Source organism: Notamacropus eugenii, chromosome 5 (genome assembly GCF_028372415.1).
Source record: "Notamacropus eugenii isolate mMacEug1 chromosome 5, mMacEug1.pri_v2, whole genome shotgun sequence".
Taxonomy (NCBI): Eukaryota; Metazoa; Chordata; class Mammalia; order Diprotodontia; family Macropodidae; genus Notamacropus; species Notamacropus eugenii.
In genome coordinates, this window is record NC_092876.1 from 452,338,911 (window position 1) to 452,357,975 (window position 19,065).

At 39.4% G+C, this 19,065-nt stretch overlaps 1 protein-coding gene across 2 annotated transcripts in view; it reads left to right on the forward strand.

The window, feature by feature from the left end:
* PCYT1B (phosphate cytidylyltransferase 1B, choline) overlaps positions 1-10,915 on the forward strand; it is a 105,842-nt gene extending 94,927 nt beyond the window's left edge. Inside the window, exon 8 of one of the 2 annotated variants that reach the window (XM_072615239.1) lies at positions 1,937-2,298. In XM_072615239.1, the coding sequence (XP_072471340.1) occupies positions 1,937-1,996 (60 nt within the window). In that variant the 3' untranslated portion in view covers positions 1,997-2,298. Of the gene's footprint in view, positions 1-1,936; positions 2,299-6,221 lie in introns of those variants that run through there. The other variant, XM_072615238.1, reaches the window with a different exon arrangement.
* The last annotated feature ends 8,150 nt before the right edge of the window (positions 10,916-19,065 follow it).

Sequence of the window (19,065 nt, forward strand, 5' to 3'; positions counted from 1 at the left end):
TCTTCACAGAATCTACGCCAACCTCATTATTTAATTGATGGATTGTCACTGCTGTCTCCTGGCTGATTCAGATCTTTCATTATGTGATTATTCAGTGTAAAACACTTCACTAATGACAAAAACAAGGATTCCAGAGTTAGAAGTCACAAAACTCCTACGTGGCAGAGAGACCCAGCCCCACCCAGGAATAACTGAGGCCAAACACCATGTTTTAGAGCCTCTTGTTGTACAGAGGAAGAGCCTGAAATTCATAAAAGGAGAGATTTGCCCAAAGTCACATGAGACAATGTGATATAGTACCTTAAATATGTTTTGATTTGGACCCGTGATTTGATTGGAACTGGGAAATCTTGAAAAGAAAACATCGATCAACGTAGAACATATTCAATCATCTACCAATGGGCTTATAGAGTTTGCCTAGGGCTCTCAAAAAAAGGTTAAGACTTATTTACTTAAGCTCGATTCCATTCAGTAAACACTTATTAAATGCCTATTATGTGCCAGGCATTGTGCTAAGAGCTGGAGATACAAAAAGAGGCAAAAGACTGTCCCTCTTCTCAAAGAGTTTACAAAGGAAGCAACATACAAACAAAGATATACAAAACAAGCTACATACAAGATAACTAGGAAATAAAGAGAAAAGGAACTGGAGATGGGATGTAAAGTTTACAGTGCTGGAAGTTGAATCCAGGTTTTCCTACCTGTGAGTCCTGCTCTCTATCCACTACCTCACAGCTATATCACAAAAGTAGGTTCTTAACAAATGTTCCTTTGTTTCAATTGGGAAGAGTACTTGACTTAAAGTAAGAAAATCTAGGTTCCCATCTAAGCTCTGCTAGTCAGAAACTGGGTGATTGTAACCAAGTCACTGCTCTGAGCCTCAGTTTCCTCACCTGTAGAGTGGGAATAATACTCTTTCTATTATTAATCTCATATTATTGCTCTTAGGAAATCACTTTACAATTAAGTAGCTGAGGATAAATCTAGAGGATTCTTGAGGGTGTGGTTTGGTCCCAAGGGGAAATATGCATTTCCCAAAGCCTGGCAGGCTTGAACATTCCCCTTTATCCAAAGTGCATAATACACACCTACGCTTTTTACACCTCATTTAAAACACTGAAGAGACAGCAATTCATTTTTAGTTGTGTCATAGGCATTGGGTTGACTGGCAGGAGCACTGAAATGTATTTCTGGCAAGAAGCCTTCTCTATGGAAACTTAAGGGGGTGGATTCCTTTTTCCCACCTCCACCCCTCCACACACACAATTCAGGCAAGAAAGGGAATGCAGGATTTCACCGACCACACTCATATTATTCACCCAGGGAAGGATAAAATCATACCAGGCATTGTTCTAGGGAAACCTTCATTGACTGTGAGATGAGGAGAGTTAAAAAAAAGTGAAACCCAGCTTGGAGACAAGAGGCTTCTCTTTCTTTCTTTCTTTCTTTCTTTTTTTTTTTTAAATAACGTGCTATTCATGTCAAAACTGTTATTAACATTAATTTGCCATATCAACCAGAGTTCGACATTGCTTTTTCTGTTGACATTAAAAGCACAGGAACAGTTACAAGGATGTTAAACTCCAAGATAAGTAATTGGCTTTTCATGAATATGCTATTATTATAATAATTCTTTATTTGTGGATTTGGGGGCTGGGACTTACTTCTTAAAATAGAGGGTGTGCATTCCCAGCAAATGAAGTACTAGCAAACGTAAGCTGCTCTTAGACAGGGTCCAAACACCATTTTGGAGGCTGAGAAGAATGCTGAAGGGGTAGACTGGTTTGTTTGTTTGTTTGTATAATGAGGATAACCAGGTCGGGCAGAACTTCCAGGTCAACAGATCTCATGGAGCACCCGTTAAGTGTACGACACTTAATTAGGCCCTCTTCTAAATCCAGAAATAAAACATTTATTGCATCTCATAATTGCACAGGCTTCTACTCTGAGAACCACAGACAGGCTCAACCTTCCAGGAGGCTTCCCAGGACCTTAATATTTCTCTGAGCGACGACCTTCAGCGTGAAGTTAAGAAGTGCTAGATCCAAACCCAAGAACAGCCATCTCTTGGTGGTTGGACAATAATGCCAAGAAAAGCTCACATGTACATTATGCTTTATGGCTACAGAGGGCTTTCACACATGTATCATATCATCTGATCCTCACAACTCTCTGAGATATGTAGTATGAGTGTTATTATTTTCATTCTACAGATGAGGAGACTGAGACCCAGAGAAGTTGTCAGGGGTTCTTAACGTGGGGCTCTTATATTTAATAAAAAAAATTTTGTTAACTAAATTTCAGTGTAAGTAGTTGATTTCCTTTTTAATCCAATGAATTTTGTTTTATTCATTTAGAAACATTCTGGGAAGGGTTCTGGGCTTCATCAGACTTGCCAAAGGGGTCCATGACACACACAAAAAAGGTTAAGAACCTTTGGGATTGATGGGATAAGTGATTCCTCCCACCCCACCCCATGGTCACATATGTAAAAAGTGTTGAGCTGGTATCTGAACTTGGGCCTCCTTCCTTCCTGTTCAGGGTTTTTAACCCTTGCCTTTAAAGGAAAACAAACCCAAACTCTGCTCAAAACCCATTTCCAAAGCACTTTCACATTTACTATCTTATATTCAAGGAATATTAAAATGACCTTGTGAAATAGGGAGTGCTGGAAGCAGTGTATCTATTTTACAGATCAAGAAATCAAGGCAAAGGAAATTGCCTTTTTACATTTATAAAATGCTTTTTTATCCAGGAAGCGCATTGAAGACCATTCAATTCATCTGCTTTTTATGTGTCCCACACTGCAAAAATAAATTAGGAAGAAATCAGTTACAAGAGCCTGAAAACCTGTTTAGAGAAATATTTGGCACCCATACAACAGTAAATGCAAGTCCCATGCTGTTGTTTTCTTAATGATTCAAAATCTTTCGTTCTCTTAAACAGAACAGTCTCACTGAGAGTCTTGAGTCAAACTGTCAGGAACAAGTTATATGGAGTTCTCTTTAAAAAAGGGTGGGGGGGGAGTTGCTAATGGAAATGCTGACAAATCCATTCACAGTGGAGGGCTAATGGCTGACACGAAAAAATATACACAAAGATTATAGTAATAAAATACATATTTTAAGTGCCTTCCAAAAGTTCAAGGCTTCTGAAAGCTCGTATTAATAATAGACTACCCAATCTTTTTGGCATTTGATTTTTGTCTCACAGATGGACAAAATACAGGGGAATATCATTGTACCTAACTTCTCTCACCGTTTTTTTCCCATTTGATTTTATTAGATGAATTTGTTGTCTTTCAGTACAAATGACCAATCATCTTGATACGAGGTGGTCGTTGCTATTTTTTCTACCAGTTACTGAAGATTAGGTGCCATTTAAGTAGAAGCGTCTAGGGCATAATCAACAGGGTTGCTTATGTTCCAAAGACCAGTCACTAATTCTGAAACTGTGCTTTGGGCTTAAAAAAAAAAGCATGTAATAGTAGTTCTGTCCCATTAGGAAGAAAAATTATACACAGCGGTGTGCTAGCCCATTTTAGAGTAATGACCTGGCAAAAATTTGCATTTCTATAGAGAATTACATTTACAAAAAACTTCCCTCTCAACAACACACCAATAACACTAAAGGGTAAATAATGGCTATGCTATTATCCCCAAAGGTAGATGAGGAAACTGAGCCTCGGAGGAGTAAAGCAACTTTCCCAAAGTTACCTAGGCAATGCTAAGTCTCCTGACTGAAAAGTCAGTGCTCATTCCATTTCACCATGCTGCCCTGAGATCTAAGGTGAGGTTGGAATAAGGCTAGAAGATGAACATAGAAGATCTCTAGGGAAGAAGTGAGATGACTGGCTACCAACGCTGGACGAATCGTAGCACATGAAATGGGATCCTTGGTTTCTGTTACTGTTGGCACCTTCCTCTTGAGGGACAGTTCTGCTTTGTCACTTAACTAGCAGTGAGGTTTGGGCAAATCACTCCAACTCTGTGGGACTCAGTGGCTTCCTCTGACCTAAAAAGTCTAGTTTTGTTCTTTTATGATTTTGTAGATGGGTAGTCCTTGCACCTGTGGCATCTTGGGATGAAAAAAAATGCCCAATAAACTGAGAATGAGTCTTCAACTCCTGCTTCAAAGGATATTCTTTCATTGGGTTCCATCAGCTCAAATTAGGCAGATGATATATTTTTAAAATGTTGTCATGATGATTTCTTGCTGTCTTTAGCATCATTATTTCTTTCCAATAACACTATCCCTATTAGAGGTACCCACTTCAGGTATCCACCCCCTCCTTTTCTCTTTTGTGCTTTGTTTTTTCTTATTAGATTGTAAGTTCCTTGTGGGCAAGGAGTCTTTCTTTTTTTGGATTTATATCCCTAGGGCTTAAAACAGTGCCTCCTATATAGCAGGGGCTTAATAAATATTTGTTGACTTATGGAACCCTCCATTGCAACAAAGGGAAACAAACTGACATGTCAACCATGTCTGTCAATAAATGCAGTATTCTGAATTTGTGGTCTGTCCCCACTCTGTTCAGAGGAGGGAAATCCATTTCATCTGAAGATGACATTTTTCCTTAAGCATTTTATTGACACATATGTTGATAAATAAAGTTAGGTTTTGGGCAGTATTCACCACATACTTCTTAACTGTCATTCTATCTATAGACCTGTTGAGAATTATACTGTCTGGATGTAGAAGAAAAATATACATACTACAAGAAAACTGTACAAAATTATTGTACAAAATATTTTTAAAGAGGCTTATTCACTGAATGGACATTACCTCACTTTAAGTTAGTACCTGAAAAGACCTTACCCTTTAAAGGGCCAAGGTCTCCCATTGCATCCTGGGCCATCTCCAGTTATCCTGATAGATATCTAGTCACTGGATCCAGATGGCTCAGGAGGAGAAAATGAGGCTGGTGACCTGCACAGCCCTCCCTCCCTCAAAACAAAGTCAAGTGCAAGTCATGTCACCATTTCTCTGATGTCATGGTCCTCTATGTATGTATATCTCTATCTCTATCTCTATATCTATCTATCTATCTATAATTTATTTTTACATCACTTTCATTTCCTTTTTTGGAATTTATTACAATTTTATTAACATGAAAATCAACCTTAAACATAATAAAATGTAACACAGAGATATTTGTAACATAAAAACAACCTTAATAATTATATTAACATGTTGAATAGTTTTTTGGTTTAAAGTTTCTCAAAATATGGTGTCTTAGATGACATTGATACTCATAATTCTTTTTTTCTTTTATTTATTTGTCCTTTCCATTATCCCTTTCTCCCCACTGTTGAACATCATTGAGTCAATAAATGTCCCTCTCCATGGTAAGCATCAAAAGAAACAAACATAGTCGACAAAATGAATTTCTACACTAGTCATGTTGGAAAATGTTTGTCTCCCTTCACTTTAAATCTGTCACCTCTCTGGCAGGAAATGAGTGCCAGGTTTCATGAAGGTAATATTTTGAAGGCACTTTTTTCTGCTTTGGGATCATGGCAGATTGCTCTAAATCAGCAAATCTCTATGTCTCATACATTAGAAAGAGGAACACAGCCTGAATTTGTAGCTTAGCCAGGGAGATCGACAAGTTCTGGCTCAAAGTGTTTTATTGTCACATCACTGATTAAGAAAGGAAAAAGAGTAAGCATTTATAGAGTACCTACTATGTGTCAAGTACTGTGCTAAGTGCTTCTTTACCAGTATGATCTCATTTTCTATCACAAAACTTTTGGAGTTGTCTTAGAACTTTGCATTACTGAGAAGAGGCAAATCTATCAAAGTTAGTCATCATGCAATATAGCTGTAACTGTGTCTCCTGGTTCTGCTCCAGGGATAGTTTGTGCCAAGGTATGAGACGTGGAAACAGCTGTTGGATGTTTGAGCACTACTATGGATACCAGGTTCAGAGGATGTTGGTACTTTGGATCAATGGACCACATTTAATATACTATCATCTTTCTACAGATATAAATATTTCACTCCACCTAAATCTTACTTTGTTAATGAGCATAAATAAAGTGATGGAATATAATTAATTCAATGCAAGGGTGCATCCATCTGCAAGTATGAGGGCACACATGCTCTTGGAATTCTATCCATAAAGGAAGACATCCTTTCTGTCTTTCCTCTATAAACCTAAGCTCTATTTCCATGACTTTCAACAAGTAACAAATGCCTTTTTCTCAAATTTCTTTCAGAAACAGATGTTCCAAGAACGCAGCGGACGGATGCTCCAGGCATTATCACCAAGGCAAAGCCCAACAAGCAGTCCAACAAGGGGTCGGTCTCCTTCCCGCTCCCCCTCTCCCACTTTCCCATGGCTCCCAAACAAAACCTCTCCTCCTTCTTCCCCTAAAGCAGCCTCAGCCTCCATCAGCAGCATGAGTGAGGGGGATGAGGATGAGAAGTAAAGCAGTGAGTGTTGGCAAACTGGCTACAAGAACCACAGGGAGGGATGACTGGACGTTGCACACATAAGGATAGAGAGGCACAAGTGACTGAAGGCAAGTGTCTGAAGTGAGCGCCTTGGAGGTGGAAGGATCAAAATGCGACCTGGAACTCTAATGGCAGGAGTCTCAGTAATAGCTCTGTTCCCTCATGTTTCTACACCATCCTCAGGCACATGCTCAGCATGGAGTTTGCCAGTTGCAACTCAGGACTGACTGAACTATACAAACAGTCGTCATCACTATTTTAATCATTATTGTGGGAGACAGAGAGAACCAGGAAGAATTTGCACTGAATAGGGCTATTTCCTGCTTCTGTTTTTTTTGTGCTGATCCAAACCTAATGAACAGCCTACTGAGAAGAGTGTTTCCCCTCACCAGCCACTCTCAGCTGTGCTTGGATTTCCTTGGGTGCCCTAATAGACCCAAGACTCATTAGAGTAAGAGATGTTCCATTGTGGCAAGAAGCTTCAGATTCAAGGAACAGGAAAAAGAGAAAAGCCAAGTGGTCTAACTCAACTATCCACTCTCTTCAGTGGGACCTGACCTCGTAGAAGTGGCAACTCCCCGGTTTCATGAATGTGACTCATTGGAGAGGCTTCACTCTCCAAGCCAGACAACAAAGGTCATCTAACATGAAGCTTCTTTCTTTCCTACCCATTTCCCCACATCACAGTTTTGTTAAGGATGTTCCCAATAGGAACTAACACCTCCTGTTGTAGGTTTTTTTTCCTTTCCATGTGTTTGGGATGGAATACTCTCCCAGGAATTACGTTCAGTATGGATCTTCTGGTTTGGAAAATACAAGGGACTTTAAAATATTAAGCAAAAAAAATGACTTTGATCCAATCTGATCAGATCTGAAAGTCTCTTAGAGCAACTCTTTAAAGAAAGTCATTAGTTTATCTATAAAGCCTTGTTCAGAGAGAGGTTGCCTTCCTCCCTAACTGATCAGGCATCCTGATAGACTTCAAGAGAAATTGTGCTCTCCTTGGGCACAGTGCACAAATCAGGGCATGGTGGCTTTGTATGACCTGTTCTATGTATGCACCATGTACACCATCCAGGTGTATCCCATATGCAATATGAATATGTGCATTTTATAAGCTGTTCCTCTCCTGCTTTCTATCCTGCCCATTCAACCCAGCTTGAATCCTTGGGATAAAGTGCTACTCGGTACCCTCCTTATTCTGGTTCCTCACTGGCAGAACTGGAAGGTCCTTTATTGTTTTGAGTCATAGAAGATGGTTCTGTCCTTCAAAGAAATGGGATCAATTGCTTTAACATTTCTGAGTGGAAGGATGAAAGGAGGTGGTTTTTCCAAGATACCTTTTTGGGACCTCAGTTGTGATCTTATCCTTTTCAGGTGCTGGTGTAGTTATTATCCTATGCTGGGGGAGTTCAGATAGGAAGGCATCCTTTACACTCCTGTTCTATCCTCTCCTTGATGGTGGCCATTTGTGGAGGTATCCCCTCTGAAACAATTCTCTGTGTTCTTTCTCCCATACAGCACTAATATTAAGAAAGCTATTGCTTCCTAAAATTGATGATTGGGAAAACATTTTGAGCCCCAGCTCTTGGGTACAAATGGGCTTACCCTGATGGCTGCCTCTATAAAATCAGAGACTAAGTTGGCACATAGAGCAATGGTCTACACCAGCAGTTTCTCAGAGGAAGTCCAGGGCCTCTTGTGATGTAGCTCTTGTCACAGCTCTTGAGTGTCAACCTTCAAGACATTGGGTAGATCCCACCCCTGAAAGTAAGATGACATGATGTCTTCCCTGCTACAATGGGGTTAAACTACCTCTCTGCCCACCTGAAGATAAGCGAGATTAGATTAAATTCTAAGTTAAGCCCACAAAGGCCTGCCCACTTGACCCAGTTCACGCCCATCTTGTCATCAGCGCTATGCCAGGTTGGTGGGCACCACACACTCAGCCCTCATGTGGAGCCAAAGGTTGGTGTGAAATCCCCACTTGTAGAACAGGGCAAGGATCAAAGTGCCACAGTAAAGGAAACAAATCACAGAGGCCAATGACTCCCAGGTGCTCCATCTCCATCATGTGACTTGGGAACTTTCCTTCTGCCTCATGAGTGATGAAAGTTGGCCAACCATGCCTGGTGTCTTAGCTTGTGCAAAGCCTCAGCCAAAGCAAAGAGTTAAGGAGGAGAGCAAATTGAGAAAGCTAGACTGATAGCGGTAAGAAAAGGAAAGTAAAAGTGGAAAAGAAATCAAAATGGGGAAAGGGAAACAGAGAAGAAAAACTGGGCATGGGAAAGAGCATATAGGAAAGCCTCACCTATCTTGGCTCCAAGGTCTTTGGGGTGGCTATGCTTTCCAGATACGCTGCCTTACACTGAGTTCTTTGTCCTATTTTAGTGCTCAAATTTTGGTTTTAGCGATTAAAATGTTTTTAATAACTAACAACACCTGGGAGAGGTTCAAAAGAGAGATCAGCTTATTTCTCAGTTCTGTTTTGAAGCAAATGGTTTTATAACCACATGGACATCCTAAGTGACAGGGGCCACAAGGATACATTGGCAGATTTGGTGCCAAAATATGTTTGCCACTTGGAGAAAACAGCAGCTATACGGCAGAACCTGGGAAAAGATAAAATGAAACCTAATGATGAGATGTGAGGTAAGGGAGAGAAATACTATATTTGGAGTCAGAGAGTCTGTGGTTGAATCCCAGCCCCGTAACTCTCTGAGTGACCTTGGACAAATCACTTACCCCCTCTAGACTTCGGTTTCCCTATTGATAAATGGGCAGATGGTTTTTAATGTCCTTTCTGATCCTATGATTCCCCTCATACTGCCTTCCTTATTCCAACACCACTGCAGGGTGGAGGGGCACCGGTTCAGGAAGGGAGATTCTAATCCTTTGCCCTTAGCTTAGCTATCCCCCAACTAACTCAAGCTTTCACAGGTTGTCCGGGCAGGACCCCTGTTTTCTGAGTCAGTGTTTGCTTAGAGTGCCTGATCTTATCCTGCCTTAAACAGAGAGACAAGGAAGAGTGAAAAACAGGTGGCATGGGAGACAAAGAGGAAATAAATCAAAAACAGACTGGAAGAAATAAAAGAAAAGCAGGAGACCAGAAAAACCAGGAAGAAGGAAGAAACGAAGAGTTCCTTGGCCAGGAGATAAGAGAATACAGACTGAGGGAAGCAGAGGAAGGGGGAGCATTGTGGAATACAGAGGCTGTGATATAGAAGGGATAGTTACAGAGTAATGGGTGATGGAGAGGAGATAGGGATGGGGAAGGGAAGTAGATAAAACACTAAAAAGTTCAATATGTCATGGGATAATAAATGTGGAAGAATTGTTTGTGAAAAAAAGCAGGCAAGAATATAGTGGATTTTTAAATGTCGAGTATATGAGCGTGGTGGGGTATATGTGTGTGTATGCCAGTCAACTGACCTCTGGATTTTCCTAGTCTAAGAATGGTTAACTTAGTCGCTATTTGGAAGAAGATACATGAACCTTAGGAGGAGTCATTGACACTAGGTCTTGGCACATATCCTTTGCAGTCTCACAAAGCAAGCATTTTGCTCTTCCACCAGCTAAGGAATATCATCCTTTTACTTAGCTTTTCATAGTTCCAATAGCCAACCCCTTCCTTGTCAGCTGGGAAACCAATGAGAGGGTAGCCTTGCCTGCCTTTATCTTTCACTCACTTAACACAGGGATATCAGAAGGATTCGCGGGTCAGAGGCAAGCTAATTTTTTTAGTGAAAAGAATAGGGAAGTTGTGCTTGTATGGTTGATGACTACTTTCTGTGAAACACAGGCACAGTAGTTATTATAAAATCTTTATGCCTTAGGTGAATAGGTACTGTAACTCCATCCTTTGGGGGATGGATGGGACAAGCACCTGAACAACTTCCTCTACATTTCTAAGACTATTTTCAGCTGAATTTCATGAGTCCAGATAAAATCAGCTGGGGATGACCATGTGTCCTCAGCATCAGTTCAATATTGGTTTTGGTTTGAGAAACGATGTTGAGTCCTCTAAAGAAAAAAAAAACTCGGGTCATTTGCTACTCATGACATTCTCTAGACTTGAGATTTTCATCAAGTCACTGATCTATCCAGGGACAAAGCCATAGGGAGTACAAACATACACACATATATGCCCCCATGCGCACAGACATCTATATACAGGTACACACGTATTTAAATAAAAATATGCCATACTTGAGATCTTGTCTGGATTAATGTCATACTAAAGCCCGAGCATCTGTCCTGGTGCTGAACACTCCACATCCGAAATTGAATTCCCTCTGTACTCCTGCTCCCTCATGGAACACAACATCTTCAGATAGTTTATAAACAAATGAATGCAGAATTGCACATTTGGGGCTGTCATTTTTCTTAAAAGTGTTCTTCTGTGTGTTCAGGCTTAGAGGCCCCAGCTCAAAACGATAAAATAAATGAGTTAAAATAGTTGGTACAGCTTACTGTCTTTACTCTTCGATGGCACCAATGAATTACACTCCTTTCCTAGAAGGGAATTGACTATATTATCACCAAAAGCAGAATCTCTGAAAAACCTTGCAGGGGGAAGAACTGGTGATAGCCATCTGGAGATGTGGTGGAGATTACCTAACCTCCTCCTACTTATGATTTTTTAAAATTCCATTTTATTCTTTAAGTTCTAAATTATCTTCCTCCCCCACCTATTGGAAAGGCAAGAGATACAGTAGTAATTATACAAATCAAGTCATTCAAAATATATTTCTGCATTAGCCATGTTCTGAAAAAAATACAAATGAAAACAAGAAAGAGAAAAACTATGTAGATAGGCGGTAGATAGCATGTTTCCTCATGAGTCTTTCGAAATTGTAGTGGATTATTGTGTTGATCAAAGTTACCGTCTTTAACAACTGATTATCTTTACAATATTGATATTACTTTGAACACTGGTCTCCTGGTTCTTCTCCCTTCACTTTGCATCAGTCCATATAAATCTTCCCAGACTTTTCTGAAATCCACTCCTGCATCAGTTCTTACAGTGCAAGAGTATTCTATTATATTCATATGCCATAACTTCAGTCATTCCCAATTGATGGGCACCTTCTCAGTTTCCATTTTTTGCCACCCTATAAGGAATTGCTACAAATACAACTGTATACATAGGTTCTGCTATGATTCCTCTGAGACTTGGAGAACCACCTTAGCAAGACTCTTGAGAGAAAATGATTGGAAATTTCCAAACTTAAAGCCAGAATGATGAATCAGTGGAGCCTTGTACTTTATAAACCCTCTCAAAGTGCTAAAGTATTCTGCCTGCTATATCAGAGCTTACATAGTTCATCCTCTATAACTTGGGATTCTAGAAGCCTCCAGGTTGTAAGTAACACAGGATCAGTTGACCCAGAAAAAAAAATCACCATTTCCTTCAACTAACCCTTAAATGACATGGCTCTTAACTCTCCTAGTTCCTGTCCTATGGGTGTACCCAAGCTTATCAATGTAATAGCTAACCTGTGGTTCACAGAACTGAACATTGTATTTTATATATGGTCTACCTGGAGGACAGCATCACTGCTATGCTTCATCTCATTATTCCTAGAAGATACGCATCTTTTAATGCAGCCCCCCAAGTCATTAGTTTGTTGGTGATGGTTTTTTATTTTGGGGTTTTTTTTTGGCTGCCACATCATACCACTGACTCATATTGAACTCAGACTCCACTAAAACCACGGATCTTTTTCAGCCAAACCGCTGTTTCACCATGTCTCCCTTCCTCCTGCAGTTGTGAAGTGGATATTTTGAACCCAAGTATAAAGCTTTACATTCATCTCTACTACATTTCATCTTTCACAGTCTATCTAATGCTCCAGCCCATAAAGTTACTTTGGGTTCCAGATTGTCATCCAGTATATTGGCTATTCCTTCCAGCTTTGTGTCATCTACATAAAGTCACTGACAGGAATATTAAGCAGCCCCGGACCCAGCACAGATCCCTGGGGCACTCCACTGAGGAGTCTCTGCCACATTGGCCATCAATCCATTAATGACCATTCTTTGAGTCCAGAAATTCAACTAATTTCTAATCCATCTAATTATATTATCACATATTTCACATATCGCCATCTTCTTCTCAAGGATAGCATGAGATATTTTATCAAATGCTTAGTTAAAATCTATGCATATTATACCTATGATATTCCCCTGATTTAGTAACCCTCTCAGAAATGGTGTCTAACAATGGTAATGGTGTGGTATAATGGTTGAAATCATGATTTCCTTTTCTAAATATCCACTGCTCATTTCTTGGAGAATTTTCACAGGAACCAAAGTCAAGCTAACTGGTTAATAGTTCACAGACTCTACACCCTTCCCTTTTTTTGAAAATAAAAACATTTGCCCTTCTCCAGCCTTGGAGTACCTCTCCTGTTTGGCACAGAATCTTAAATATTGTTCAGAAATCACATTCATGTTGGGTTTTTTTCTTCCATACTTGAAGATGTACAGTTATCCCTTCCACATTGCAGGGGCTAGGGGTGTGAAGCCCCCTTGACCTGGAAAATACATAAAAAATTTTTCCACCTTCCCTGCATATCAGAGAAGAGTGACTTTTTTCTTTTCCTTTTATGCAGTGTTTATAGTACCTTATTGTAAAATATGGGTTGATATTATACTATACTATACATATATTTCATGCATTTATGAGTTTCTAAACTTTTTCTGTGTCATCTGCTGATCTTCACATGATATCTGAGGCTTCCATAAAACTCCCCTCAAATCCCTATTTAATTTCTTATATCAGTGTATGATATGTGTGTTCATCCTTCGTTGCCAAAGAAGACCATGCCATCAGACAAATAATGACATGACTTGCACTTGACTTTGTTTTGAGTGAGGGAGGGCTGTGCAAGGTCACCAGCCTCACTTCTCCTCCAGAACCATCTGAATCCAGGGACCAGACATTCATCAGGATGACTGGAGATGACCCAGGATGAGGCAATTGGGATTAAGTGACTTGCCCAAGGTCACACAGTAGTGAGTGTCAAGTGTCTGAGGTGAAATTTGAACTCAGGTCCTCCTGACTCCTGCCCTGATGCTCTATCCACTGCACCACCTAGCTGCCCCCAATTTGTGATATATTGAAACTGCGAAAGAGAAAGTTGCAATTTGGAAGGGATAACTGTAGTTCATTTGAGCCAGTTTATCAAGGGCAGCTAGCTATGTTATTACTATAGCCTTACTTATTTTGATTATCAGTCCTCCCATAGCTTTTTTGTTTTGTGCTTTTACAAGTGCAAAGTTTATTCTCCTTGGCAGAAGAAACTGAAGCAAAATAAAAATTGAATAGCTCTGCGTCTTCTCTGTGGTCAGTTATCATCATGTGATTAATCCCAAAGAACAGTCTTATCCCTCTTTGATCCTTCTAACTGCCCTGATTTTAAAAAATCCATTGCCCCTTTTTCCCCTTAGATTTCCTCAACAGTCTGAAGTCATTCTGTGATTTAGCATTTCTAATTATTTCTACAGGATTCTGCTGCATTCATACATTTCTCTCCTGTCACCTCCCTTAGCTTCCATCTTCTGTATATATATATATACATCTTTTTAAAATCTATAAAAGATTTGTTGGTGAGATTCCTGTATAATTACATCAGTCTTATCTGTCTTTTTAATTCTTCACTGGAATTGTTTTTCTGCATCTTCAGAATCATATTCTTATGAATACAAATCTTACCACTGGAATCTAGGTTTTCCTCTCCTCATCACAAATTCCAGTCACTTCCCCCACCTCTCCTCCTTGTCATAAAGTTCCCATTATTTCAGAACCAGCAACCTTCTTGTCAGGAACAATCAGTTCCAATATAGAATTTCCCATTGGTTCTTCACTCTTTTGAAGGACTTAAATGATCATTTTGGGGAATCCCAGAAAATATCTAAATAGTTGAAGGACTCCATGACTACCATATTATGCCTCTGTTCCAGGCATATGATCTGCTTCCTAAACTATACATCTATTTCCTGTCTCTAAGTAGTCTGCCAATGTGTGCTCATGACTAAGTCACTGCTGTTTCTCCACCGATCTTCATGCAAACGTTTGCCGTCATAATATGAGGTCACCTCTGTAGTTCCTGGATTTCTTACAAGAATATACCTTTTTCAGTACAATGCTACCCCACCTCACTTTTTTATTTTCTTTTCTTTTGAACGAGATCTACACATCCATTGGAAAGATAGGCACATATATTTTTGCTGGATCTGTGAATTGGTTCAACCATTCTGGAAAGCAATTTGAAAATCTGCTAAAAAAAATTTTAAGGGATGAAAATATACATAGCTTTTGTTCCAGAGATCCCATTATTAGGATTATATCCCAGTGACAGAAACAAAGGCCTCAAATACACTATAACTTAATATTCATAACAACACTTTTCATAGCAACAAAGAACTGGGAACAAAGTAGGTGGCTTTGCTTAGATTTGGGAAATCACTAAATAAGTTGTGGTATATGACTGTAATATGTGTTTGTAAGAAACTTCGAATATGTCGGGATACGGGGATGAGAAAAGTTGTATGAATTGATGCAGAAGAAGCAGAACCAGGAAAACAATATGCTTAATGACTAGAGTGATGACTTTTGAAAGAAGATGGAGCAGAAAGAAGATGAGGAAAAGGAGGAGGAGAAAATAACCATGGAAACAACCTAAACTAAACGCTATGTACTTACCATGGCTGAGCTTAGCTGGAAAAAAGAGATGAGAAAATGGAACTCTTCTTCTTTGGAGAGGTGGGAGACAATGCATGGAGAACACTGCCAGAATTACTGTTAGATTAGTTTTGCTGAACTGACTCTTTTTCTCTTTTATTGGTTTTTTGAAGAGGTAGTTCTCCCAAAAGGGGAGAAGAAAGAGATATATTCAGGAGTGGTGATGCAAAAATAGGTATGAGTAAAACAAATTTTTATAAATGAAAAGATATCCTCATCCATTTTCATATTCCAGTTATAGATTTTATCCCAGATTGGCCTCCTTATGATTGGACTTCTAGTTCCTCTTACTTATTGCCTAAACTCTCGATATTTCTACCTAGATATTCCCTCCTGTGACATTCTCTGTGCCTCCATTTAGTTTATTTCAGCTCTTTTCTATGGCATCTAGCTCGGTGGATATAAAAAGACAGCTCTCTTCCCCTCCCTGTCCTTTTTATTTTAAGATTATTTTCATCGATCGGCAAAACATGAGACTTCTTTTTAGTCCATCAAAATTTATTTGATCTTCAAATATTTATTTGTAAACTACATATTCAAATGTGGAAACGTTGTTTCAGTCTCCTAAAAATTATGCCTAAATAAATGAGAGGCAGTGTGGAATAGTGTCTAGAACTGGACTTGGAGACAGGAAGGGCCTGGGATTAAGTCCCTCCTCTAAAACATACTGGTTTTGTGAGCCTTGCCAAATCAGTATTCTAGGAAACTCTCTGATCACAAATTCTGGTGTAGTACCTACTTGTATTATTGGGAAGAGGGAGAGACAGCTTTCTAACCCAGCAGTTTTCTATATCAATGAAATCACAGGTCCAGTCCCAATCACTAAAGGGAATCCACACATGGATTGTTCCCTGAAGAAATTGTTGTAGTGCAGGATTGGCTGGTCTTACTCCATTAGACAAAACACAGAGGTTCCATTCAAAACTTAGAAGGGGAGAAGCAATATACTTTTTTAAAAATTCAGTTTTATTTTATTTTCAGGTCTACAATCTCTCTCTCTCTCTCTCCCCGCCCCCCGTCACTTCCACTAAAAAAAGCATGAAAAACAAAACCCATTTCAAATACTTATGAGGGAATTCATTTTAATGGACTATACATTTGCACATATACACATGCTTATGTATGTATGTACATTTTTATATGTATATATGTCTCAGTCTTCTCCTTGAGTCTATCACCTCTCTCTTTAGAGACAGATCATATGTTTCATCATGAGACTGCTAGAATCGTGGATGTTTACTGCATTGATCAGAGTTTTAAAGACTTTTAAAGATGTTTGTCTTTATAATATTATCATTATATAAATTCTTCTCCTGGTGATCCTCACTTTACTTTGCATCAATTCATACAAGTCTTCCCAGGTTTCTCTGAAACCATCCCCTTCAACATTTCTTATATCATGATAGTATTCCATCAGATTCATATAATATCATCTGGCTGTTCTCCAATTGGTGGGCAGCCTTCAATTTCCACTTTTTTGCTACCACAAAAAAAGCTACTAAAAATATTTTTGTAAATATGGGTCCTTTTTATCTTTCTTTGATCTCCTTGGGGTATAGACTTAGGAAAAGTCAAAGGATAGGCACAGTTTAATAGCTTTTTGGGTATATTTCTAAACTGCTTCCAAAATAATTGGATAAGTTCATAGTTCTACCAACAGTGCATTAATGTTCCTGTTTTCCCATAGCCCCTCTAGCATTTGTCACTTTCCATTTCTGTCAATTTTGTAATCTGATGGGTGCAAGGTGATACCTCAGAGTTGTTTTTAGGTACATTTCTCTATTAGTGATTTAGACCATTTTCCCCATGACTTTTGATAGCTTGAATTTTATCCTCTAAAAACTGCCTATTCATATGCTTTGATCATCATCAGTTGGGAAATGGGAAACCACCCTTTCAAAACTGACCATTGGGAATTGAAATTTTCCCTTAGATGTCCTGACACCCATGAATTTACAATGTACTTCATAATTCAGAAAGTCTTTCATGTCCATATTAATTCACTGCTGAACAATGCAGCTAGGCATTTTTCTATATTCTAAATATAAGCCTAATTTAGAATGATCATTGCAGGTGAGGCTCTTTTTTCTGGATTGCCTTTCTGTGGCACCTACAAAATAAATTTGAGCTCTGAACAAGGAGAAAATTGGAAGCAGTTAAACTGGCAAGTTAATTTTTTTTAAACACCATCACCACATTCTGAAAAAATACAAAACTTGTGCCAAATCTTGCTTTTACAATGAAATTTTCTCACGTTGCCATGTTTTATGTATGATGTAATTTTAAAAACCACAGAGGTTTTGAAGTCACAGAAGTGTCCTAAGTGGATGGGTAAAGTGCTTGTACCAGGCATACTATAATTAGACATGCAGAATTTTACATTAACATTTTGTTTAAGAGGTAGAAATGCTTTGAGTCTTTTCTAAGACAAGATAGACAATTATGCCTGGAGTTCCTTTAGGAAATATAATAACATTTGGTCCATTTTACAAAATCAACTTTAGCTTCAGTTCAGTTTTTCTATGAGTCCTTGGGGGATTTTACAGTTTCTCTTTCGTCTGATCAATCTACAAGTTTCCTGATTTCAATTAAAAAACAAACAATGGGATTGTCTCACAATGTGCTTGTAATCTCTAGTTCAGGAATTTGAACTTTTTTTTCCTTAGTAGCTTCTAATTTTTCCTTTGTCTTCACTTCAAAGTTCAGCAAAGTCCATTTAACGTTTATAGGTTCCTAATGCTAGCTGGCAAGATGTCAAGATGTCCTTAATAATTGTATCATTGCTGCTGGATCTTGAAATAACATTTCATCATAGAATTCTGATCACTGCTTGACTCTTGATCCTTAACATTCTTCAGCTGAAGAAATCATTTTCTCCTCTTTGCTAGAACATAGCTCGTTTATTTATTTTTTGAGTTGCACATTCTGTCCCTCTCTCCACCCTTCTCCCATTACTTTCACTGAGAAAGTAAGAGACATTATGCCCATTATACAGATACAGCCATGCAAAACATACTTCTGTATTAGCCATGTAGAACACAGCCACATGTTTAGGTATGTTAAACATCACCCTTAAAAGTGTGTTTAGGCAGTGTTAGTGCAACATAAATAGCAGGTTTTGTTTTGTTTTTAACCAGAGATCTGAAAATCTCATCAAACCGGTTATATCTTACAGTACAACCCATCTCAGTCTCAGATCCACTCAACTGAATCCTGCAGTGTCCATAGCAACGTAGGTCCAGCTCACCAGGATACAGGAGAAGCAGTAAGGCCCCTCTGCTTTTTCCTCCCCAGGCAGAGATGGGAGTAGAAACTAACAAGCCCTTATAAGAAGCTTCATCTTTCTCAGCTCCAGGTGGTACAGTAAGGGACAATAACTGTCTCTGGAGCTCTTGGCCAACAAAGTCAATTCTAACCATTTAGCGTTGGGGGTGTAAGCTCAGTTTTCATGTGGACAGTCTCGGGCAGGTAAAAGTGAGGACCTCTAAACCTCAGAGTTCTCACAAGGCCCCCCAGGGAACAGCTGGGGATTGAGGCATGAAACACGGGCTATCTCGTGCATTTCCACCTCTTCTCAGTGGGAAACTTGCTGGGGAGAGCATCCCACCCTTGAGATTGGCCCGTGGTCTGAGCACACCTGTTGTTAATTAGCTAGGGGCTGAGAGCAGGCATGGTATTCACGTGCAAACTATGCGGCGGGAGAGCTTAAGTACAGACAGGAAAGCCTGAAGGCCCTCTTCTGGATGCGGAGTCCCCTCTGGGGGCTCTTCTTGCTGCAGGGCCCTTAGAGGGAAGAGGGTCCCTCCCCTCTTCCACTCCCATCCTCTTGCTGTATGATCCTTGCCCCTAGGGAGGAG